Source organism: Dreissena polymorpha, chromosome 11 (genome assembly GCF_020536995.1).
Source record: "Dreissena polymorpha isolate Duluth1 chromosome 11, UMN_Dpol_1.0, whole genome shotgun sequence".
Taxonomy (NCBI): Eukaryota; Metazoa; Mollusca; class Bivalvia; order Myida; family Dreissenidae; genus Dreissena; species Dreissena polymorpha.
Window position 1 is genome coordinate 14830307 of NC_068365.1, and position 26104 is coordinate 14856410.

General features: G+C 34.1%; 1 protein-coding gene across 1 annotated transcript in view; it reads left to right on the forward strand.

The window, feature by feature from the left end:
- Window positions 1–420: 420 nt before the first annotated feature.
- The window catches only part of LOC127851887 (uncharacterized), a 116881-nt gene continuing 91197 nt past the window's right edge, over window positions 421–26104 (forward strand). The window contains exon 1 of the mRNA XM_052385840.1: window positions 421–13241. Coding sequence (XP_052241800.1) covers window positions 4494–5561 — 1068 coding nt within the window. The 5' untranslated portion in view covers window positions 421–4493 and the 3' untranslated portion in view covers window positions 5562–13241. The remainder of the gene's footprint in view (window positions 13242–26104) is intronic.

The window sequence follows — 26104 nt, forward strand, 5'->3', positions numbered from 1 at the left end:
TGTTAATTTGAATGCAACCATTTGAACATTGGAATAACGTATAATGTATATTTTGCACTTTTTTGCATGGAGGATTCCGGAGTGTCTCACGATTTTAAACTTAAACGAATCGTTACGTGGCGAATCGTTACGATTTCAGACCATTTTAATACACACGTTTCGCATTAAGTGTTCAGTATTAAGTAAAGAATGTACTTTTAATCAAGCATTTTGTGATGGTGTTTCGTGTGTGGTGCTATGCAAAGTGGTGAGTTGATTTAAACGTTATGGCTACCATAACATTTAAATCAACTCAACACTCTGGATCAATCTGGATCAGGAGGAGTCCGGAGATAGTCGATGTATCACGATTGCACTCTGGATCAGCAGACGATTTATTCCATAAATCGGAGGTTCCGAAGATAGTCGATGTATCACGATTGTCAACTCACTTCCTCTTTTGAAATCGAAAGTGCACAGGAAAATAACGAAACAAAAATCGTCAAAATGATGGTTTTTATTAATCGATATACAGCATTAATAGAGTATAAATTGCGTGATTGTTGATCGGCAATACATATATGGAATCAAATAGATGTAGTCAGGTATCTGCACTTACGTTTGCATAAATTGTAGGCGTTTTCATTTTATATATTTCATGTCGTTTAAACTTGTTTGTAGCTCAATTTGTTGCACGCTGATAAAGCATTAAATTACTTGTAATTATGGGCTTTTTAGGATAACAGAATAGCAAATTATCAATCTTTACACCACCAAAAACGGAATGGATTGGAATACTTTATGAAGATGTTGATTTATTTTTAATTAAATGTCGACCGTTTTAAATTATTATTAAGCTTTATGCGTATCGTTCAGCATAACAGGCTTTTACTAAGAAACTGAATGCAGTGCTTTAAAAATTATGCATTCAGGTTTTTGCTGCGTTTAAACCATGGTGAGAGTACGGGGATTGAGTAGAAGTAAAAAAATGAAATAACAGGAAAATAATGTACTGAAGTATCTACGTACTTCACACAGTTTTTTAAAGATTTAAAATGTAGATCAATTAGACATGCTACTACGTTTGTGTTTACCACTGTTAGCTCACTTACTGGTTTACGCACATTGGTAAGATAATAGCACTCTGGGTATTGACGAAACAATGCAACGATTTATGGCAAGGTCAATAGTTTCTTATTGCACCAGTAAATATACCATTTAATTTGGATTGACTTTAGAAAGACAAGAACATTTATTAATAATACAATAATTAAATTGTGGCATATATGTATTGTTAAACTTATCAGCGAAAGAGATGTTTGTAAATGTGAAAACACTAAACTGCTATCTAATTCACAACTTAGGAGATCTTCGATTAAATGACAATAGACCACATTTTTATCAATTGCTGCTTAAAGATAACTTGCTTTAACTACATACGGTCCATACAAAATAGTAACAACGGGTATAAAGCTGACCTGAGCAAGAAGTGCTCATTGCGATCTGTTGTGGTCCGTCATTATCCGACGTCGCGCATCGCTAGTCGTGCATCTTCAACTGTTAGCTCGTCATCAAATTCCAGACCACATTTGGTCTGACAGGGCTTTTTTTCTTCTTTGAGAGGCGCCGAATATCGGCCCTTTCCCCTAGACGTATGTTTTCCCCTATTACAGAGATTTTCCCCAAAACATACTGCTATCTAAAAAAAACACATTTTTTTCGGAAACCTTTAATTATATAAGTTAACCTGATCCAGTGTAGAAAATAGAAAAATATTGCATAATTAAATTATATATTGCCTTGAATTTGTTTTAAAAACAGTAAACTATGTTAAATTGATTATTAAAGACTTTACTATTTTTCCCCTAAATCCCGCGTTTCGCGCGATTTTTTCCCCTCAAAAAAGGCCAGGCCCTTTCCCCAAAATCAGATAATAAACCTGGGTCACCCAATCTTGATGAGACCTGGTCAAAATGTTTATCTTGTCAATATCTAGGTCGGTTCAAATCTTGGTCAGTGCGTCACAATATAAGATCATCAGGTAAAAAAAGTTACCACTGTTGAGGCAATATTTATGACTCGATCTTGATAAAACTTGGTAAGAATGTTTCTCTTGACAACATATATACCTAGTTCGAATCTGGGTCACATCGGCCCAAATACTAGGTCGCCAGGTCAAATCTTAGACAAACCGTGTAACCACTCCTGAGGAAACATGTATGATTCAGTCTTACTGAAACTTGGTCAGAGTGTTAATGTTCAATATATATATACCTCCGAGTTCATGCCTAAAACTATGTCACTTTGTCAAATCTTTAAAAGAGAATGATGCCACTATACAGGCAACATGTATGTTCAAATAGTGTTGAAACTGTGTCGGAATGTTTATGTTGAACATTTAAGGCCGGGTTCGCATCTGGGTTACATGTTTTTAAGAAATATGTTGCCATTTTAAATCCTATAAAAACCGTACAACCACTCTTACTCAATCTAAATGAAACTTGGTTAGATTAGTTATCTTGACAATATCTTAGTAAGATTTTCATCTTGGTCATGTGCGTCTCATTGTAGATAACTAGGTAAAAACTTAAAATTACTTATTACCACCCTAGAGGCCACATTTATTACTCAATTGTGATAAATTTTGGATACAATCTTTATCTTTATATCGAGGCACATTTCCAATCAGAATCTTGACTATATTAAGATATAACGGCAAAAAACGGACCTAAAATTGCATACAACAAACAAAATTACGTGAATGATGTAACTTTTATTGTGAATGAATATAATTAGTGTATTTCTTAATAAGTTATGCATGTGTTTGTGATACATATTGTATAAAATAAAAATAATTAAACTGAAAAAAAATACTATTTTTAACGTTCCAATGACCTATTTTCCACCCCAAAGCTGGAAAGGCCTGCATGATATGGTCATCGAACGTAATTTGTGGAGCTCTATTCACGCGAAAGTAATAAAATGCAAAAATGTTAATGGTATCAAGACAGTTGAATGGAAGCCAAAACGACGCCAATTTCGCGAAACAATTAATTCACATCATCATGATTTACTTCAAATGACGCACAATGTCAAGTGCGATTTTTTACCAAAATTCTCAGGGAATATTCTTGGGCGATCCTCTACAAATGTTATACAAATTGTGGCAGTCAGCTTTTATCTAGATAAAAACTTACAGATTTAAAAAGTGAATAAGGCCAAAATAATAAAATTCATATTGAAATCGAATTATGGTCATCTACACAATTTGTTTAAATCGCGTCCATTTAATAAAACGGTCATATCTCTGAATACATGATATATACAGAATGCACGAGCGAACTTAGGTCGTAAAATACTTAACTATAGAACCACAAGGCACAAGGTTTTAATATTTCTGTCATTGCCATCACAAGTGGTCCTATACAAAGTTCTTTAAATATTTCATGCTACATTATTGAGAAAATGGGCGACCAAGAAGAAATTTCAACCGAGGGCATTGATCCTGAAGCACTTGAATATGCTCGCGAGGTACAGTCAGTTGCAAAGGAGATAGCAGATAATAAAGATATAGCTAAACAGTTGAAATCAATACTTGAGACAATAGCAAATGAATCAGTTCGCGAAGAAAGGGATTATCTGCTTTTGACAGGCCAGACAAGAGATTTTGTTAAAAGTCTAGGGTTTACATCACCATTTTCAGTCAGCAGAACTAAAGCCATTATTAACATACTGCTTTTAATGTGGAATCACACAAATGTTGCTAGGTATGTTATGAAGAGTGTTTACAATGTGGATATCGCTACAACAGTTGATGAAATGCTTGAACAATTTCCAAGTGATCTTAAACAGCTGGATGAAAGGTCTGCTGAGATCTTTGCCAAAGCTTTAAAAGATGGCTCCGAACAAGTTAAGAACATTCGTTTAATGGTCGTTGGAATGTTTGGCGTGGGAAAAACGTCCCTTGTAAACAATTTGATCAAAGACTTGAGGGATGAAAACATAATTCCTAATAGCACCGAAGGTATTGACTTGCGCAGGTGCCAGCTGATGACTAATGGAGACTGGCATTTGGATAAAGAACAAAAAGCAGCTAAATATCATTCGAGGATTACAATTGCTATAAGGGATGTCATGAAGCCTTCGAACACTGATGTGCATCACGATCTTCCTAATATACAACTGATCCCAGATGAAGAAGTACATGAAGAAAGCGATATACCGATAAACAAGTAGTAGATATTAAAGCGATAGATGACGCCAATCAATCAAATATACAGCCACTTGCTAAAACAGAACTGGAATTGTTTTTAGAGATTCAGCACAGACATGGTAATATCCTTTATTTCAACACAGAGCAACTCAAACATACGGTTGTTCTTGCTCCAGAATGGATAATTGAAGTATTCAAGCGCTTTATAACGCATTTACGAGATAAAGACCCTAAATTGACGGATCACTGGATACTTTATGAGGAAAGTGCTATTCTCAGACCAGAGGTTTTCAAAGAAATTATGGACAATAGTCAAGAAGATATTAAAGAAAATAGAGAAATCGTTCTGAATTACATGGAGTACCTCGATGTTATGGCAAAGCCCTTAATACGTGAGGAAGCTGACGAAGCAAATGAGCATATTGACACACATGAAACGGTTGAAGTTCCACAATTGAATTTCAAACTTCTTGATTTCCATATTGTGCCATGTCGGCTGAAGAACCCACCACCTCCCATATCCCGCTTTACTTCTCCGGAAAATTGCGAGAAAACACCTGTATTATGCTTTGCGTTTGTTGAAAACTTTATGCCACCATCATTTTTTCACAGACTTGTTGCCGTCTGTATAAGCACTTGGCCTATCAGCAAATCAGGACCACACGACCAGTTGTACAATGGCCTTGCTGTGTTTGACATTCATAAAACCGAATGTTTGACAATTTGGTACAAAGATCACATAATTTATGCAAGAATATCTTGCTTTAGGAAGGACCGCATAACTGATTTTAATGTCGGACTTTGTCAAGAAGTTAGACTCATACTTCTTAAAAGTTTGAGAAAGTTTGTTAGTCAGTCACTGGAAAACCCCAGAACTCCGATAGCATTCGAAGAGTATATTCAATGCCCAGAAATGGAAGAGTCTGTGCACAATGAAGGCATGTTTAGATTGGATGAATTCATGTATGATCGTGAATTAAAGTGTAGAGCAGCCTCCTGTAAGAAAACTCATACGGTAGAAAGGAAAGATGCAATGAGCCACTGGTATAAAACAACATTAGATTTACTAGATAATGAAGATGATTTGAATACACCAGTTTCAGAAAGCGATCTATCTAAGGTTGCCAAGGAGATCGGTTATGAATACTGGATGTTGGGAATTGTACTTGGGTGCAGCAATCAGCAATTGAACACTTTGAGTGCTACCCATGACTTAAGGAAGGAGCGTTGTACATTTGTTTTCCAGTACATGGTAATCTGGATGAAAAGAGAGGGAGAAAGGGCAACTAAGCAGCGGCTTAGTAGAGCTATACACGCTGCTCGCCTTTGTTTGTCAAGGGGTGATAAAATAACCCCAGTAATCTTTTAAAGCAACGTCTTTTTCACAATATGTATGCACTCAGAAAAGAATGATTAAAAGAAAACAGTAGGAACTGTTAATGTGTCACAGGCACGTAACACATTTGGTACTAGAAATTCTGCAGACAATGAAGCCCCTTCCCACAAAACATGTTTGGACACAGAGAAATCAACTATAAATTATACAGAAGACTAGACAAACGGGCATCATACGAAAATTGTCGCAGTAAATATTCTTTTTTTGCAATCATCTACACATTAAGGTCATTCGGTCGTGAAAGTTTGAGCAACATTCACCAGTTGTAACGTGTTTCTTTTCAATCATGTACATATTAATGTTCTTCACCCGAGAAAAAGTGAGAGAGATACACTCAGTATTTAAACATGAGTTTAAATAACAAAGTTGTGGGACGATGTATTCTAAAGTGGAAAAACATACAAAGGGTCGTTATTCTGCCAAAAATTGTCGCAGCAAAAACTCATTTTTAAGCCATCTACACGTTAAGGTGTTTCCAATGGTAATAAATTGTGCGAGATCCACCTATAAGTAAATGGGGAGTTGAAAACATAAGCTTTACACAATTTTGGGACTATAGGATCTGAAGTAGAAAACGAACAGAGGGCTCTAATTCTGGCAAAAATCGTTGCAGCTAAATTTTCATTATCATTTACAAATTAAGCTCATTTATGAACGTTTCAACAAGATCTACCTATTTATTAAAGAGGAATTGAAAACACAATCTTCGTTTATTATATAGTCTCTTGTGGACAAAACAGACAAAGGGCCATAATTCAGAAAAAGATCGTCGCAGCCCCAGTTCCTGGCATGGCAATCATCTGCAATCATTCACTGTGAAAGTTTAAGCACCATCAAACCAGTTGTTTAGGAGGAGTTAAAAACACGAGCTTGGATGGATACATACGGAGCGACATACGGACGGAAAAGTGCAATGCCTTATTCCCCTTATTAAAAACAACATTTTCGTACAATTGTGTTTTATATGAAATACGTGAGCTATTAAAAGATGGTTTTGCTTACGGTCTGCAGAATCACACTTGGGTACATAAGTGGCTCACTGAAGATTTTTCTTGGATTAACTGTGGTACTGGACGCTTGTGATAAGTACACAATCAATAGTATAAATAACCAGGTGCTTGTGAGTCATTGAACCATTTTATTTTCGATCGCCCCTAGCATTTGTGAGACACTTTTTACAGTATTGAAAACAAAGTGTGGGCATCTGTACTCAGAAAGTAAGTTATTGTCTCTGGAACATTGTTTCGTGTGTTTCTATTATAGTTTAATACACATATATGGCCATAAACGATTTGTATGGGAGATCGCAGGAACGGCAGATTGATAACTTGTTGACTTTGGTTCGGGTCGTCCCGTTCATTCTCCAAAGTTATCACTAAGCGAGTTGAATGTAGATGATTTTTCTCGTTTTTTAAAGGACGTGTGAATTTGTGATAAAATATGGAAATTATTAATGAAAAGATCGTTAAAATAACGTTTTATTTTAAAGGGGCCTTTTCACAGATTTTGGCATGTTTTGAAGTTTGTCATTAAATGCTTTATATTGATAAATGTAAACATTGGATCTAAAAAGCTCCAGTAAAAATTCAAAAATAAAATTAAGAAAAGAAAAAAAGTAACCCTCAGCAGTGCTCGAACCACTGACGCCTGGAGTCCTGGAGTAAAACGTCTACCACACGGCCATTCTTCCTGATACAAGGCTATGTGTATTTTATACTTTATATAAGCAATCCTCGTAGTTTCACAAAATATAACAACAACAACAGAACTATCCAAAGTATTCATTCGTTTCGCTTTATAATTTTCAGGTTTTTAAATCGTCAAAAGATGCATAAAATAGCTATTTTAGAGCATGTTCAGTATTACTGTTAACTCACAAATATCATAACTAAAACGAAAATTTGCGAATCTGAAACAACTTTTTTCAATTTTGTCAATTTACCCAAACGTGAAAAGGCCCATTTAGTGAATAAAATATTTTGACATATTTCCCTTTAATAAGTTTTTTGCAGTGTTGAGCTGTTTTGATATATATCGTTTTGTCTATAAACAAATGCATACATTAACTGTCGCAAACTTTGCGATTTAATTGATTGTTTTTTCTAATATGGTTTTTGGCGCTAAATTAAATAACCACGTGATATGAATTTTGTTTATGTAAACTTAACGTATTAATAGAATGCAATGTATTTCATGATTCACGTGCTTTTTGTTAAGAAGATGTATTTCATGATTCACGTGCTTTTCGTTTAGAAGATGTATATCATGATTCACGTGCTTTTCGTTGATAAAATGTATATCATGATTCACTTGCTTTTTGTTTAGAAATTTTGATTACGTAAATGTAGATTGTTTAATCTAATACTCCTCTTTGCTCCAAATTATACTTTTGGCGGGAAATATGCTCATTATTTAGCGTAATCAGGATTATCTTGCTTTTCATGTATTTGTTAAGTATTTTCGCGCCATTCTTTTCACTTTATATTTCGATGTTATCCTGAACGTGTGGGAGTGTAAGTGGAATGTACGGGATGTAAAAAAGTTGAAGTAAAAGTAATTGTTAAGTGCTGTTTAAAAGTTTGAAACGAATACATATTGTTATAGGATAATAAAAGTGGTCTAAAAGGATTTAAAGAGTTGTTCTTAGTGTTAAAAAATTCAGTGTAGTTACAAACGGAAAGGAAATTCCGCTACATTAACCACATTCATTTAGTAACACATTAGGTACTAGTATATAAATTGTATATAAAGCATTTTATAGTAGTTCCATATTAATCACTTTCAGTTAATAATACGTTGTTTTCCATACTTTGCCATAGAAAGACGTATTTCATTTTCAGCACATAATTTTTATCAAATTGCTAATTATTCATGTGTGTATTTATTGTCAGTGGGACTACACAAATGCGTGACAACAATAAAAAAAGTTGTATTGTTTTACTGAAAAGAAAATCTTTAAAGCTAAACATTTTATTTGTGATATTACCACTGGGGGTATTAAAAAATACTAGTGGTGTCTAAGACGTACTTACCTGGTATATAAACTGTTGTGCATCGTGAAATATTTTACTGATATTCACTGCTTTCTGTAAGATTTTTGTATTTGTGTTATGTTATAAAACCTGTTTGAATGAGTAATTGTGTAAATTTGTAATAATATTATATTTGTGTTGTTTTGAGAAGCTTTAAAAATATAGCATTTTATTGCAGATAGCAATATGTTAAATGAGGCGTAAATCCCCAATGGATATTTGTATTCTGATGTAAAGAGTTTTTAAATTGTGTGTTCTTGTTCAAGGTATCAAATATTTTATCAGAGCGAATGTACTAAATTTATAGAAAAACTGGCAAATACCATTAACCATTTGTATGAGTTAACGTGAAACTTTGATTTGAGATATAACCACTGGAGGTATTTCAAAATACTAATGGTTATTAATACCTACTAATAGAAACTGTATTATATCATACAATGCGTTATAGATATTCAATGTTTTCTGCAACATTGTTTAAATTTAATTTTGATATGAACCCTTTATGCATGAGTTATTTTGAAAATGTGTAATGAAATAATGTTTTGTTTTGTGCTTAAATGCTTTTAATATTACCATTTATTGCAGTTAGCAATATGTTAATGGAAGCTTAAGTCCAAAATGGCTGTTTTTATTCTGATATTTAAGAATATTTTGTATCTAAGTGGAGTTTCTAAATTATGTGTTATTGTTCAGTGTATGAACATTTTATCAGAGCGAATGTGCTTAATATATAGTAAAACTGGCCAATACCATTAACCATTTGTATGAGTTACGTGAAAATACTTGAAAGCCATGCATAATGAACGGACACAACCTTTTACAAGTTTGATTTATGTTTTGATAATTACATTTGATTAAGTCAAGATCCTGCTCTATATCTGTATTTATGAACGGTTTGATTATTTTCTCCCTAGTTTGTGTTGGAATTATTGATATGCTTAAGTGGTGAATTTCAAAGAGATAGTGTCTGATTTTGGATTAGTTTATATAAAGGTAAAACGATTTAAAAATCTGGTCCATTGCGGTATTAGAAAAAATGCGATTGACAATTTCGAATTATAAATGTTTAAAAAGAATACTCTGATTTAAGTCTAATATTTCTTAAGTAACTAGATGTAAATAGATAGGTAATGTTGGTTAAGATAAGTGATTTAGTGATTGGTTTAAATATAACTTTTCAAACTGTATTTGTTTGCAAACAGACATATTGATCCAGAAGAATTGAAACATAGGTTCTCTACGTGGAAATTTGTTAAATGTTTCATTAATTAATTATTTTTTCGCACTATCAAAACTTAATTATCCTAGATGTGGTACAATAGTGAATATGGATATCTTAATTTTGATTACAAAACTGAGTAAAAGGTTTTCTTTTGACATGCTTTAGAAAGGCACATTTTCTTACAATTATCAATATTCTTTTCAGTAAGCCATTGCAATATAACAGTTCAAAGTTATTAAGGCTTAATTAGATAAAGCTGTCAAATTCTTTGTGAATTAAATTGCTTTTGTTATACCAATACATTTTATTACTAATTCATGTCCAATATTTACAATGTCAATGTCTGCATGGTAAAAAGTTGTGGGACATACATGCATTCTAAAAATAAATAGGTGTATGAGCATACGTGTTTTAAGTAGATGCTAGAAATTGATGTTTTGTGTGCACCTATGCACGTATTATTCAAGAAATGCAAATAAACGATCACTATTTTTACTATAAATATCATGTGTATTTGTGTGTAACAAAATGGAGCTGTCTTTGATTAAGTTACATACTCATCATATGTAGTTATTTTAATGATTTGTGTGTAGTCCAATGATGATATGGGATTAAATGTATATGTTCACATTCAGGAGTGGACCATTTTATTCATGAGCTAGATCCTGTAGGTTATTGCATAATACAATATTATATTAACATTACGCATGTGTAGATACTTACATGAATAAAGTATGCATTATAATACTGGTAAGCATATAATGCATATGGTAGACAATGAACTTGTTAATGTTGCCATGTTGATAACAGTGTGTGTGTGATCATTAATGTTTATACAATCTATATGTTTGTGTTGATTTTTGTTTCCGTTTATTACTAGGTTATTATACTGAGGAGTGTGAGTGTTCTTTCAGAAAAAAAGAGTTTAATTTTGAGTGTGAATTAGTTTACAAAAATGGCAACATTGGATTACAAAAGAAATACGATGTACAGTTTCAGATTGTTTTTAATCAGTAACTCATCGCTTGTGTTTTCTATGAATTGGTTCACATGTAATAATAATGGCCTCTAAACGTTGAATTTTATTAATTTCATGTGCTTGTTAACATCAAATTGTGTTTGATTTATCTCCCATTAATATAATATACGATTTGTATTTCTGGGAATGGACAATGTTTTTAAATCATGTGTATGAGTCAATTGGGAAGATATTGTTCTTTATTATATTCACAATATTAAAGTATTTATCTACTGTACGTAAAAATAATTGTATTGCGATTATATGTGCTTTATGGATATTTAATATGAATTTGCAGTAATTAAGTTTATCTTAGAGTGGTAACAGAACTTATAATTAAGAAACGTAAAATTAATTAACATACACACCTCTCGCTCAGTTACATTCCTAGGTAAATGTTGATAATTTAATGATACCCCCACTAAACATAGTTTAGGGGGGTATATAGGAGTGACCTTGTCTGTCGGTCGGTCCGTGTCCGCTTTCTAATTCAAGTAGTTTTCATCCGATCTCACCAAACTTGGTCAGAAGTTGTATCTCGATGATGTAAAGGTCAAGTTCGAACATGGGTCTTGCCGGGTCAAAAACTAGGTCACGGGGTCACTTAGTACGTTTTAAACATTCAGCATGTTGTACGCTCTCTAATTCAAGTAGTTTTCATCAGAGCTTCACTAAACTTGGTAAGAAGTTGAATCTAGATGATGTCTAGGCCAAGTTCGAACATTGGTCATGGCAGGTCAAAAAATTAGGTCAAGGGGTCACTTAGTGCGTTTTAACCATTGAGGATGGTGTCCGCTCTCTAATTCAAGTAATTTTCATCGGATCCTCACGAAACTTGGTATGAAGTTGTATCTAGATGATGTTTAGGTCAAGTTCGAATATGGGTTATGCCGGGTAAAACAAGGTCACTGGGTCACTTAGTACGTTTTACACATTCATCATGGTGTCTGCTCCCTAATTCAATTAGTTTTCATTGGATCTTCACCACATTTGGTCAGAAGTTGTATCTAGATGATGTGTAGGTCAAGTTCGAACACGGGCCATGCATGGTCAAGAACCAGGTCACGGGGTCACTTAGTGAGTTTTAGATATTGAGCATGTTGTCTGCTGTTTTTTTGCGAAGACAACATGCAAAATATTCTGTGTCAATGCGGCATGTGGGGGTATTCGTCACGTCTGTGACAAAAATCTAGTTTATAGGGTGTATGTTTCTTTAAATATCTTTATAACTACTGAAAACTTAAACAAATAGGTAACATAGTTATAAGCATTTGCCAGAATACATTTATCTGTTGATTGAATATTCCTTAACATTAACCATCAATATCAATTGTGATAATTATAACTATGTCAAATATATACCATCCAATATTTGTGTTTAATGACCATTTTTTAGCTCATCTATTTTTTGAAAAAATCACCTTGGCGTCGGCGTTCGGTTAAGTTTTGCGTTTAGGTCCACTTTTCTCATAAAGTATCAATGCTATTGATTTCATACTTGCAACACTTACTAACTATCATGAGGGGACTGTGCAGGCAAAGTTATGTAACTCTGAGTGGCATTTTGACAGAATTATGTGCCCTTTTTCATACTTAGAAAATTGAAAATTTGGTTAAGTTTTGTGTTTAGGTCCACTTTTTTCCTAAAGTATCAAAGCTATTGCTTTCATACTTGCAACACTTGCTAACTATCGTAAGGGGACTGTGCAGGCAAAGTTATGTAACTCTGACTGGCATTTTGACGGAATTATGGGCCCTGTATACTTGAACATTTGGTTAAGTTTTGTGTTTTGGTCCACTTTACCCCTAAAGTATCATAGATATTGCTTTCATACTTGGAACACTCGCAAACTATCATAAGGGGACAGTAAAGGACACGTTGCATAACTCTGGTTGTCATTTTTACGGAATTATGGCCCTTTTTTGACTTAGTAACTTTGAATATATGGTTACCTTTTGTGTTTAGATCCACTTTACTTCTACAGTATCAAGGCTATTGCTTTTAAACTTCAAATACTTTCATGCTATCATGAGGGTACTGTACCTGTAAAGTTGAATTTTACCTTGACCTTTGAATGACCTTGACTCTCAAGGTCAAATTATTAAATTTTGCTAAAATTGCCATAACTTTTTTTATTTATGATTAGATTCGATTGATACTTTGACAAAACAACTCTTACCTAACATACCACCATAGACTCCACCCAAACCAGTGGTGAAAGGTCAAGGTCATCATTCAAGGTCAAATCTCAAATTTATGTTGTCTGTCCGTCCGAAAACTTTAACATTGGCCATAACTTTTTCAATATTGAAGATAGCAACTTGATATTTGGCATGCATGTGTATCTCATGGAGCTGAACATTTTGAGTGGTGAAAGGTGAAGGTCAAGGTTATCCTTCAAGGTCAAATGTCAAATATATGGCGTTTGTCCGTCCGAAAACTTTAACATTGGCCATAACTTTTTTAATATTGAAGATAGCAACTTGATATTTGGCATGCATGTGTATCTCATGAAGCTGCACATTTTGAGTGGTGGAAGTTCAAGGTCAAGATGATCCTTCAAGGTAAAAAAAAACTTCAAAGCGGCGTTATCACGAAGCTGCACATTATGAGTGGTGGAAGTTCAAGGTCAAGGTCATCCTTCAAGGTAGAGGTCATCCTTCAAGGTCAAAGGTAAAAAAAAAAATAATTTCAAAGCGGCGTTCTTATGAAGCTGCAAATTTTGAGGAAGTTCAAGGTCATTCTTCAAGGTCAAATCATCCTTAAAGGTCAAAGGTGAAACAAATCAAAGCAGCGTTATCATGAAGCTGCACATTTTGAGTGGTGGAAGTTCAAGGTCAAGGTCATCCTTCAAGGTCAAAGGTAAAAAAAAGTATTAATAAAATTCAAGGCAACATTATCATGAAGCTTCACATTTTGAGTGGTGGAAGTTCAAGGTCAGGGTCATCTTTCAAAGTCAAAAAAATAAAAATAATTCAAAGCGGCGTTCTCATGAAGCTGCACATTATGAGTGGTGGAAGTTCATGGTCAAGGTCATTCTTCAAGGTCAAGGTTATCCTTCAATGTCAAAGGTCATTTTTGTTTATTTCAAGCGGCGTTCTCATGAAGCTGCACATTTTGAGTGATGGAAGTTCAAGGTCAAGGTCATTCTTCAAGGTCAAGTTCATTCTTCAGGGTCAAAGGTCAAAAAAATAATTTCAAAGCGGCGTTATCATGAACCTGCGCATTTTGAGTGGTGGAAGTTCATGGTCAAGGTCATCCTTCAAGGTCATCCTTCAAGGTCAAAGGTCCAAAAAATATTTCAAAGGGGCGTTCTCATAAAGCTGCACATTTTGAGTGGTGGGAGTTCAAGGTCAAGGTAATCCTTCAAGGTCAAAGGTAAAAAAATAATATTCAAAGTAGCGCAATAGGGGGCATTGTGTTTCTGACAAACACATCACTTGTTTTTTTTCAAACATGGTTGAAAACACAAATATCTATTTTTATTATTTTACTTTTGAAATACCACCCAACCATCCCACCCAAGAATCCCCCCCACCAAAAAAATGAATATTTTTTTTGCCTTTTTTTCATTTTTGGAAGATAATGTAATAAATGACCACACCCCCACACTATACACCCCTCTCTACTCCACCCCTACCTCCTTTGTGATTGAAATTGAGATAGGTCCCTACACCTTTAAAAAGAAAAATAGATGAGCGGTCTGCACCCGCAAGGCGGTGCTCTTGTTTATATTTATTGTTACCAAAGTTGTTTTATTTGATTTGGAAATGCATATTGTTTAGAGGGAATGAATATTAATTAAATTCATTAAACACATTGAAATGAGTTCATGACTGAAATAAATAATTGCTTTGTTTTATAACTGAATAAGTTTTATCCTTGAACTTTTAAAGTGATTTGCCCCTTGTTACAGTTATCATTTACGATTTAATATCAATATGTGTATAAAATTTCGCTTCTGAAGACAATAAGGTAATACCACTACATGTTTCTTTAAACAGATGTCCATATGCAATAACACTTTTAAATTCTGGTTTAAGAAAACTTTTCACACACATGGCATTCAATACGCTTTTACTTATATATGTGCACATATAGTAGATTGTCAATTTGAAACATTTGTATCCTTAAAATGAAGTGGGGATTCCAAACATATATAAATTAAAACTATGTGGCTTTCTTGTTCTTAATGTTTATTTCATTGTAAAAAAACACATGGTATTAATGACATCGTCAAAACATTAACATTATATATTTAAGAAGTTGTTGATGCTGTGTTCGAAACAATTAGAAACTTAACAATACGATTCGCGTAGTATTGACTAATTGAAAAATAGTATATATTTTTATAAAAATTTAGTGTCAAGTTTGAGAAACTACATAAATGAAGTGTTAAGAAACATTTCTGAAACAGACAAAAAGAAGTTGCACTGTAACTGCTCCCTCATGCTGCATAGCGTTATTAATATTGCACATTTGAGTAAATTTTAGTTAAAGAACATCATGCATATTTAGTGTCCATGGAGTATTTGGAGTATTACTTTTCCTCTTCCGGCGCCCGTTGACTCGCGTCAATGATATTGTGACTATATGCATATGTCAAATTTCTATATAGACATTCACTTGTTTAACATGTTGCAGATCTTGACGTGTTTTAACTGCCTAACAAGTAGTTAGTGTTTGCTAATATACTATTTACCAATTACATTAAATTGAATTCACATGTTTTATTGTATACAATTATTAAATCCATTTAATAAGAATATCTCATGTTTTAATAGTTTACATTTATTATAATACCTTTGGGAAAAAGGAAGTAAAAACCTTGGCCTTACTCAGGACCTCTTGAAGCTGAAGCTAACTCACTACAAGTGCACCACGTAGGCTTGTGGAATACTAGATACCCGTATTTTGAATGCCGTTTGTTATACACGCATTTGCCAAATTATATTTTTCATATTTTATTTATAATCGATGTTAAACTCTCAAAAAACGTTATTTTTCTATTTCGATCAATGTTAAAAAACGAGCCTTTGTCTTTTCTGAATAAGTGTGTAGTGCAATCTATATGTTTGTTTCGATGTCACATTACGCAGTAGAAGCAAATTAAAGATAAAATATTCAACAGTCTATTTACCGTTTTAGATTTAGAACATGTATATGCGCGTTTAATATAATTTTTGTATCAACGGCTGAATGAGACAATAAACCATATGTTATTAATACCATTAGTTTTGTTACTATTATGTATGCATACAAGTCTATTGTTGAGTCTAATTAGTATCTTATAAAACAAGAGATGTGTTTGTCAGAAACACAATGCCCCCTATTGCGCCGCTTTGAAGCAATAAATTTGACCTTTGACCTTGAAGGATGACCTTGACCTTTCACCACTCAAAATGTGCAGCTCCATGACATACACGTGCATGCCAAATATCAAGTTGCTATCTTCAATATTCAAAAAGTTATGACTAAACCTTAATGAAGGTTAAAGTTTTATGAAAGAAAAATACAATGATATTTGACCTTTGACCTTGACTTTTCACCACTCAAAATGTGCAGCTCCGTGAGATACACATGTATGCCAGATATGAAGTTGCTATCTTCAATATTGCAAAAGTTATCAAACTTAAACCAAGGTTAAAGTTTTGGGACACACAATGAATGAAATTGAATGAATGAATGACAGACAGACAGGCCAAAAACAATATTCCCCCGATCTTTCGGTCCGGGGGCATAAAAACGCCAAACAAGTAAATTACTATAAAATTGCAACAAAAAGCATCGCAAACAGAATTAAAAAAATATTACCTTCTATTATTTCAACTTCACAATCCGGATTTATAAAAGGACGCTATATCGGCAAAAATATACGATTGATACAAGAATGCATTAATTACTTCAATAGCACAAATAAATCAGGTCTTATATTCTTTGCAGACTTTGAAAAAGCATTTGACTCCCTCGACCATTCCTTTATGTTCACATATTTAGAGAAAATGAACTTCGGAGAAAATATGATAAAATGGGTGAAACTTTTTGATAGTGACATAAGTAGTATAATTATAAATAATGGGTTCTTCTCTGACAGTTTTATTATCGAAAAAGGTGTTAGACAGGGATGTCCACTCTCATCGTCGTTATTTATTATATGTATAGAATTCCTATCTCATTATATACAATCTAACCCAAACATAAACGGTAAAGTCGTTAAACCAGGCGAAGAAATCAAACAGTCATTATTCGCCGATGACGCAAGTTATTTTTGCACTAACAATCCTTGCTCCTTTAACAACTTAATAGAATCACTGACCCTGTTTGGAAACGTATCAGGACTAAAATTAAACACATGTAAATGCACTGTGCTAAAAGTAGATAATAACAGGCATTCAAACATTCATCTTAAAACGGAAATGAACTTCAATTGGACAGCAAACGAGACATCAACGTTAGGCATAACATTCACAAACAATGAGAATGAAACAATATTAAAAAACATATTACCCAAACTACAAAAATTCAAAAACTGTCTTTAATCATGGCAACATAGAAAACTAACTTTAATTGGGAAAAAAACTGTATTAAAAACTTTCGCACTACCGAAATTAATATAATTTATGTACTTACCGTTCTTCCAAACCCAGATAATAAAATCATTGAAGATATAAAAACATCTATATTTGATCTTTTATGGGATGGCAAACACGACAAAATAAAACGAATACAATTAATACAACCTGTAGAGCTTGGAGGTCTACAACTGACTGACATTTATTCGTTCATAAATTCAATCAAATGCAGTTGGATCAAACGTATATTAGAGACCACAAACAAGAGTAAATGGACGTTGTTTTGTCAACAAACACTAGCCAAATATGGTGGCTCTTTAATTTTTGAATGTAACATTAGTGAGTCTCTAATACTTGATATAGCAAAAAAGAATATATTTGTATCTAATATACTATCAGCTTGGAGTAATGTCACAGATATGTTAGAAGAAAAAAGTAACAGCAAAATAATTTTATGGAATAATAAAAACATAAACGCAAATGATAGCACATTCTTTTATAAAAACTGGTTTGAAAAGAGCATAAAGTATGTCGATCAACTGTTTGATAACCGAATAAACGACTTTTATTCCTTTCATAATATATGCTACTTGTATGCAATCCCAACAACATACTTCCTTATGTATTACACGCTGATCAAAAGTATTCCATTTCAATATAAAATCTATTATATAACAAAACAACACGCAAAACATTTGAACTCAATTTCTAGAAAAACTCACAACAAAACAAAAACCGAACAAACTATTATACAGAATACAAATAAACAACAAGATTAACGAACTACCCAAATTCCAAATAAAATGGCAGAGTATATTCCAAGAGCATGAGTTAAACTGGAAAGAAATATTTATTATGTCTTAAAAAACAACAATCGACATCACACTAAGAAACTTTCAGTTCAAATACCTACATCGAATTATCGCCACCAATAAATATCTTTTTAAATGCAAATTATCTAACTCTAATTTATGTGACTTCTGCGGTGAAAATATCGAAACTATAGAACATCTATTTTGGGAGTGCAAATACATCCAACCTATCTGGAATCAGTTGACATCCTTTCTGCCAACAGCAACTAAACATTAAACTATCCCTCTTAAATGTTAGTTTTGGAATTTACTCGTTAAAATCCATTGATGGTAATAATATTGTGAATTTTATTATCATATTGATGAAACTTTTTATCTTTAACATGAAATACAAGAAACAATTACCAAATTTTAATTGTTTTATACATAGCCTGAAATTAAAAATCCAGATTGAGAAAGAAATAGCCCTAAGTAATGATACATTGCATATTTTTGAACAAAAATGGAATCGAATAAAATTTTCATAATGCTTGTCCACTTAAATATACTACTATCTTTATGTTAGTTTATCATTTCATATATATTCATTTTAGTTTTTTTTTCTTTTTTAATCTTATAACATCATTGATTATTATATATATATTGGAACACATCCCGTTCTCACTGATTGTAATGTTACAAACCAAGGTCTAAAAAACATTATAAGGCATATTTCTGAATAATTTGTTAAAACCATTGATTGCAAATGAAGGACATGTATGTATACAATATATGCTTTAAAATGAATATAAAAAAGACACGATGTTTACGCAAAATCTTTCATGAAAAAGACTTCATGCATAATCAACATGCATACATACGATACCAAATAGTTTTAACAAGGGTTAGTTTCTCGTTACAGCTCCTTGTAAGTATAAAATATGACAAGGGAAAAACAAAATTATTGAATTATGACCTTTGTGTGTGACGAACGGAATGGCGGACAGGCGGAATGATAGACAGACTTTTAAATCAGCGACTACATGTATATCGTCTCCTTTCGGTGAGCTTAAAAATTTAATATAATGATTACTTACACGGATGGAATACTTGGTATTTTCCCCTCGGCGTTACCAGGTTTTACATTGGACTGCATCTGTGGTTGCTTAAGTTCCCGTGGCTCTACAGCAACAGCCTTCCTCGCTATAGATCCGCTTCCTCTCCCTCTTCCCATAAGCGGCATACTTTTGACTAACAGAATCAGTAGTCACAGCAATTCTGTCGAGTTGGAAAAACGTTAGTCCATATCAAAACGCCCGGACGCAGAAACACCGTTTCAGAAATATTCGGCGGTATGCGCATGTATGCGCAAAGTTGCGCTTACATTCGTATCTTTACGCTCTTAATAGCTCCTAATCGCTAACCGAAAGAACGAATACTATTTGCGCGACCTAACGCTTTCTATCGAATTGCAGTAACTGATCGTCACACTTCTTAAATCATTCGCACCAAATAGTTCCTCTACGTTCACCTTTCGTTATAATATTACACAATGCAACAAATTTTCAAACAATTTCGGCAAGAATTCGCTAGAATTCACGAATTTACCCTTTTCGCCGGGCTTCGTTATATGGATTCGTCTATGTGTGAGGAGGCTTTTAGGATCTCAAAATCAATACTCAAAACTACTTACCGGTATATAGTTACGTCACAAATTACCGTTATCATGATGTCAATACACACTTCAAAAGAACAGAAGTTTTCTAAAGTAGACGAAAAGACTGCTTTCTGCTATTGTAACGTAATAGCACCGTAGAGATAAATAAATTAATTAATTATGTATCCATATATAACATAAACATTATGTTATATAATATAACAAATAATAGAAATTTAAAGATCAAAGATAGTATATTTAAATAGAAAAATATAGAGCCTGTATGTTTAACAATGAACTTATTTGATCGAGCAGTCGACGCTGTTGACACAGGGCTGGTGCTTTGTTTGCATCGGTCATACAAAGTATTTGTACATTAAAACTTTATATCACCATGTTCGATAAGCGTTTAATACTTGAATAGTGGTTTCTCCATTCCCAGGGTGTCATTGATTTAGTATATTTAGCAATTCAACCATAATAATAAAATAAGCACGTGAAGAAACGAACACTATTGACCAATCGAAAGTATAATTGAGTCTTATGCAAATTAAGCATTAAACAAAATGTAGATGTTTTGTTCGAATAGAACAGACTTGGTTTAGATTTTGAGGTGAACGGTTCGGGAAAGATCCAATCATGTAGTTATCGGACTGTATTTGTATGACTGAAAATATGAGATATTAAATTAGACTGGAATTCATATATGGCGTTGTTGTTGAGTATTTCATTCCACGTTATACGGAGAAATTGACATTAATAGAAAGGGAGGACTTGCCCTATTCGCTATGCAGCAAAATGTAGTTAACGCGAATCACGTCATTATGGCAATACGCGCATGACGTGAAATCGAACGATAGGTTACACACTATTAAATTAAGAGAAATGAACTTTGTTTGTTACCGTGTGTAATCCATGAACAATGAACGATTACGTGACACTATATATAGAGAGAGACTCTCTCTCTCTATATATATCATTGTGAATTAAACCCGTTGGGCAGAGGCCCATCAAACTCTTTGTGATTCTTTACTAGTTAATGAACATTTGTTAGTGTACTATAACATGAGCCTGAAGCTAGTGTAACGTGTTCGTCGTTTCTTCGGGATATATACGGTGGCTCCAAACACCAGTGGTATGTTTCAAAACACAGCTTTTCCTGGGGCTTTCCTTAGCCGTTTGATAAGATTATCAACTGCCTCAAGTAAGACTGGAATCGCTGAATATTTAGACTATAAATGATTTGTAATTTTTGTATGATGAACGTTTAATCACTTTACAAGCCGGTTTCATATGCCATGTGTGACTTGGGTTGACTTGGGTCAACTTGGGTTGACTTGGGTCAACTTGGGTTGACTTAGGTGTCTTGCGTTGGCTTGGGTCGACTTGGGTCAACTTGGGTTGGCTCGGGTCGACTTGGGTCGTCTAGAGTTGACTTGGGGTGTCTTGGGTTGACTTGGGTCGACTTGGGGTGTCTTGGGTTGACTTGGGTCAACTTGGGATGCCTAGGGTCAACTTGGGATGACTTGAGTCACCTAGGGTGTCTTGAAATGACTTGGGTCACCTCGGGTGTCTTTGGTGACTTGGGTCACCTCGGGTGTCTTACACCTATAGCAACGAGTCTGCAGTGTCTCCCCTCTGCGTTACGCAAGGAAGACAATCGGTCAGTGTAGTACAAGCGACAATAAGTAGCTTGACAGACTCAGGCTGACCTACGAGACCTGACACGTGCACTAACTGGAATGGAAACCTTTGAACCGGACTTTTTTGCGAGTCTCAAGGCTACCCAGCAAGCTATGGTATATTGTGCGCAAAGTTGTCAGGGTCACATCCACTCGAAAGTATCCAAAGTCACAGAGATGTCCCTTGCTCAGGCTGACCGGAGAGACCAGAAACGTGAACTGACTTATATTACCAAAGGAGACCTGTGCCCGGACTAGTATGAGTCTCAAGCTTACCCAGCAAGCTATGGTATGTTATGCGCAAAGTTGCTTGGGTCACCCCTACTCAATAGGCATCCAAAGTCACAGATACTTCCAATGGTATATGGTCTCTAATTACTGTACGTATTAAACGTTGTGTTCTGTTCGACGATCGAAGGCAGACTGCTCGCTCCCGTGTGAATGTCAGAGTTTATTTACAGGTCTCGCTGCGTCTTCACGACAGCCTTATGTGCGGACCTGAGCTCGCTCCCCATAAGATCAGCTCTTTATATACTGATATATATACCACGTGACCCGCTTGCTAAAGACATCACCCTACTATTTCATGTAAACACAACCCTACCGTTTCAAACAGTAATTATAATACTGTGGCTATATTATGAAATAAATATTGTGCATCTTAATAACCGATTTGTATTATTAAATCATCAAATTATGTACATAAAAGTACAATGATCAATAAAAAATACACACGCTATTTGCGTGGAACTTACCGAATAGTCGAATGCTTGCCCGCGGGAAATGTACTTTCGTTTTGGTGTAAATAATAGGAAAGAACTTAAAGAATAATGAACCTAAAGGATAAAGTACTGGCAAAAATCGTCACACTAGTAAACTTCATTAGCATACATTTTGTTTGTGCATGTGCTGCGCGAGTTTAATAAAGACATGAACCCATTTATGCCTAGCGTCTAGAAAAAAGGCATTGGCAAACAGCGTAGACCCAGATGAGACGCCGCATGATGCGTCCCATCAGAGTCTGCGCTGTTTGCTCAAAGGAATATGTCTAAGAAATATTCTTAATATAGAAATAAGTATACTAGACATCCCTAATTTTGGAAATAAATTGATCCAATTTGGAAGGACGGGAGAGTCCACTAGGCATAAATGGGTTAATATAGACAAAAGCGTTGAGTGAGGTGCGTTACAATCGATTCAAATCGCTTTCGATACGGAAAATAATTTGCTAATAAATCATTTAAAATATATTCTTCCATGAAATCGGGTTAACAGTGGCAAAATATATTTTCAAATATTCAGTTTGAAACACGAGCAGTCGTTGTTTACATTCCACAAAAGTAGTTCATTGGACAGTGCCAACACAATCCAGCGTAAGAATACTACTACAATTAATGTTAGTTCTAATTTAAACATTGGGTAATTTATTCCGTTATTGTTATACAATCAACCCAAAATATGTCGTGTGCATTTGGTTAAGATGAACCTCGGGACTATTTGTATACGCGTACTAATATCATAATGAACAGCAACACAGCATCACGAGTTTGTAGAATGGTCAATACAAACATGCTCCCATGTTACCTGGCAGGGTCTTATCGTCGAACAAGCATATTTCAATCACATGAGTTGCAACTATTACATCATCAACTATAACGTTTTGTTTTTTTGACGGAAGGATTGTGCAAACAGGTTTGCAAAGATACATTCTTTAAATAGAATGGGAATTTCTGTATCTTTCTTATTATAACTGTTTGCAAACAATTATGGATTTTTGTATTTGGCTGATTCAGAAATAGTACACTTCTCTCATAAATATAAACGCTTGTGGACTATTTTTCTTTCATGCGGTTAAAAAGCAATCAATATGTTTCTCAATAACCTATATTTAAGTGCTTTAATCTTAGGCCTTGAATACATGTTTTCTGCCATGTGTAAGAAACAACACATCAAACAGATGCATTGTTAAGGGCATATTTAGGACAAATGAACCTTAATTTATGAATGTGTTAATTTTCACATGGACTGTTGTAAATTGCAGTTTTAAGTGGCCAAGATGAAGTGCCATCATCATGGATTCCTCAATCTATAGTTCTGCTATAAATGGGTGTAAATACTAAGTATTGCACAATCCCTGTCCAGTTCTGTTTTCTGTTCTCTTATCTTTTGATATAGCTAAACCTACATAAAATGCGTATGAACTTTAATGATGGAATCATTAAATGTTGAAACAAAATACTGTTGCTCCACGTGCAGTAAAAAATAATTAAATAAATAAAATCGGTATTTCTTAAATAAATATATAAGCGTTTTAAAATGTATATATCCAAACGTTTCATGCAAACATTTATCTATACTAAACAGTTAATATAACGCAATCCCATGCAACTTTGCATCAATAGTTTCCCTTGTTTTGAAAACGAGAGTTTACAAAATGTTTGAAGAAGAAACACGAATAATTTCCCGGGTTATAAATCAGTTCATAATGTCATAATATGTAACGAAGTATTCTATATATCTAACAGGTGTGCACCTAGAATACTTTATTTGACCAAGATCCAAAACCTAGCACACATCAGTAATTGATAATTAAATGTTTTTACGGGTATGGTTTGTTTAATATTTCTTTACAATACATGAATACAGGTATTTGCTTCGGTTATTATTAAATTTATAATTATGATTGAATAAAATAATGTTATCACGCTTTCTCTCCGTGGTTAAGACGAACATTCCAAAAGTCAGTCACATGTTTTGTCTTCGTTTCAATATCATGGGGTATAATAAGATTTCAAGGAGTGACCCGATTTGGGTTTTGATCTTTTCTTATAAATTTAATTTAAATACTGACTTGCAAGGACTGCGACTATAATTTTAGTTATGTTTTATATTCCATTACATTTTATGACAAACATAAATTATTTATCATCTAACCATTTAGAATAAAAACAAACACATTTGTTTAGGTGTCATGACAAGCAGGGTATTTTATCGACAGAAAAAGAACGGGGCAAAAAAACAACGCACAAATAACAACATACAACACCAAGTACCATATATATTTACAAATCCAAACGAGAAGAAACAATTGTTTGTGTTTCATCCGAATCTCTCACGCAGCGATCCTAAGCGCCAACAGTCTTCCACTGCCCATGCTTTTTTAACACTATCAGATACACCGCTATTTGCAACAGCAGTTGCTTCCCCTGACCGAAATGAATGCAACCCGTGAACATTAGGTTTAAGTCAATTTTCACGAAAGATGAGGTGCAAAATATCTTATTGTCTACTGTAACTCATCTGCTTTGAGCCAACTAAAATGTATTTATTCATTTTCTTACAATTTGTTATGTTTCTAAACGAAACATATATTGCAATATCTAGAATAGTTTCTACCAAGCTGCATTTTTTCAAGTAGAAGACAGGGCATAAAACTGCATTTGTTTTACAAAATGTCAAAACCTGTTCGCACAATTGAACCATTTTACTATTAAAAATAATAATTATAGCACAATCCTAAAAAAATCTTGTATCGCATCCTTTCAATTCAAAGTCCCCAAACCACCAAGCCCCCCCAAAAACGCACCAAACACACCGTTACAAATCTCAAATCAAAGAATCAAAGCCTCTACACATCCGCTTTAGTCATTAAGCACCTCCGAACCAGCGGCCCAGAATTGGCCCTTTTCAATCCGTCATCAGAAAACACAACCAGACCAGAATTACAACGACCACACGATCCCATAACCCCATGAGCCCACAAAATGCCACACACAATTGCGTCTACCCCAGAGGCAGACAGACACGAAACACACACACCAACATTTTAAATTGACTTTCTGTAACAAAACCGTTTCCCTTGCTTTCTTTTTTGCAAGTATTTTCCAATATGAAATAAATATTACCATTGCTTTCTTTTTTGCAAGTACTGTTTTTGCTTTCTTTTTTGCAAATATTCCATTCCTCGTGTACTGTACACGACTTCGTAAGCACCAGGTGCAAACGGACATACACCAACATGGTTTCTATACATACTTAATGGCTATACAAAACAACATCCATTGAATCATTTCTACACATATAAACACGTGAAAAATCCCAACTATACCATAAGTATAGCAAAACAGTCAAACCATTCATATCACCGATTCACATATAAACGACATATAGTATAGTTAAATTCGAAAAGCAAGAACATTTCTTGAATAAGTCTTGAACTGAAACAGAGTGGTTATTACTCATACAAATAGTTTGCCCTTTGTCAAACACAAAAATATCATTCTCAAAGTGCATTTGTACATTACCAGCCTCAAATAAGAATGACCAAAATGCTGCACTAGGCCATCTGTGTACCACCAAAACGCCATATGCGTTGCATTCCAGAAAGTGCAAAATTGTTTTTCCTACGACATAAATAGGGGCATCAACCAACTCAAATCGGCACCCCAAAACTGTGTAAAGCAATCTGCTTCTGTTTCAAAATCAAAGAATTTTGAATTATATCTTAAAGTATTTCCATTTTTAAAATTAGCAAAGCG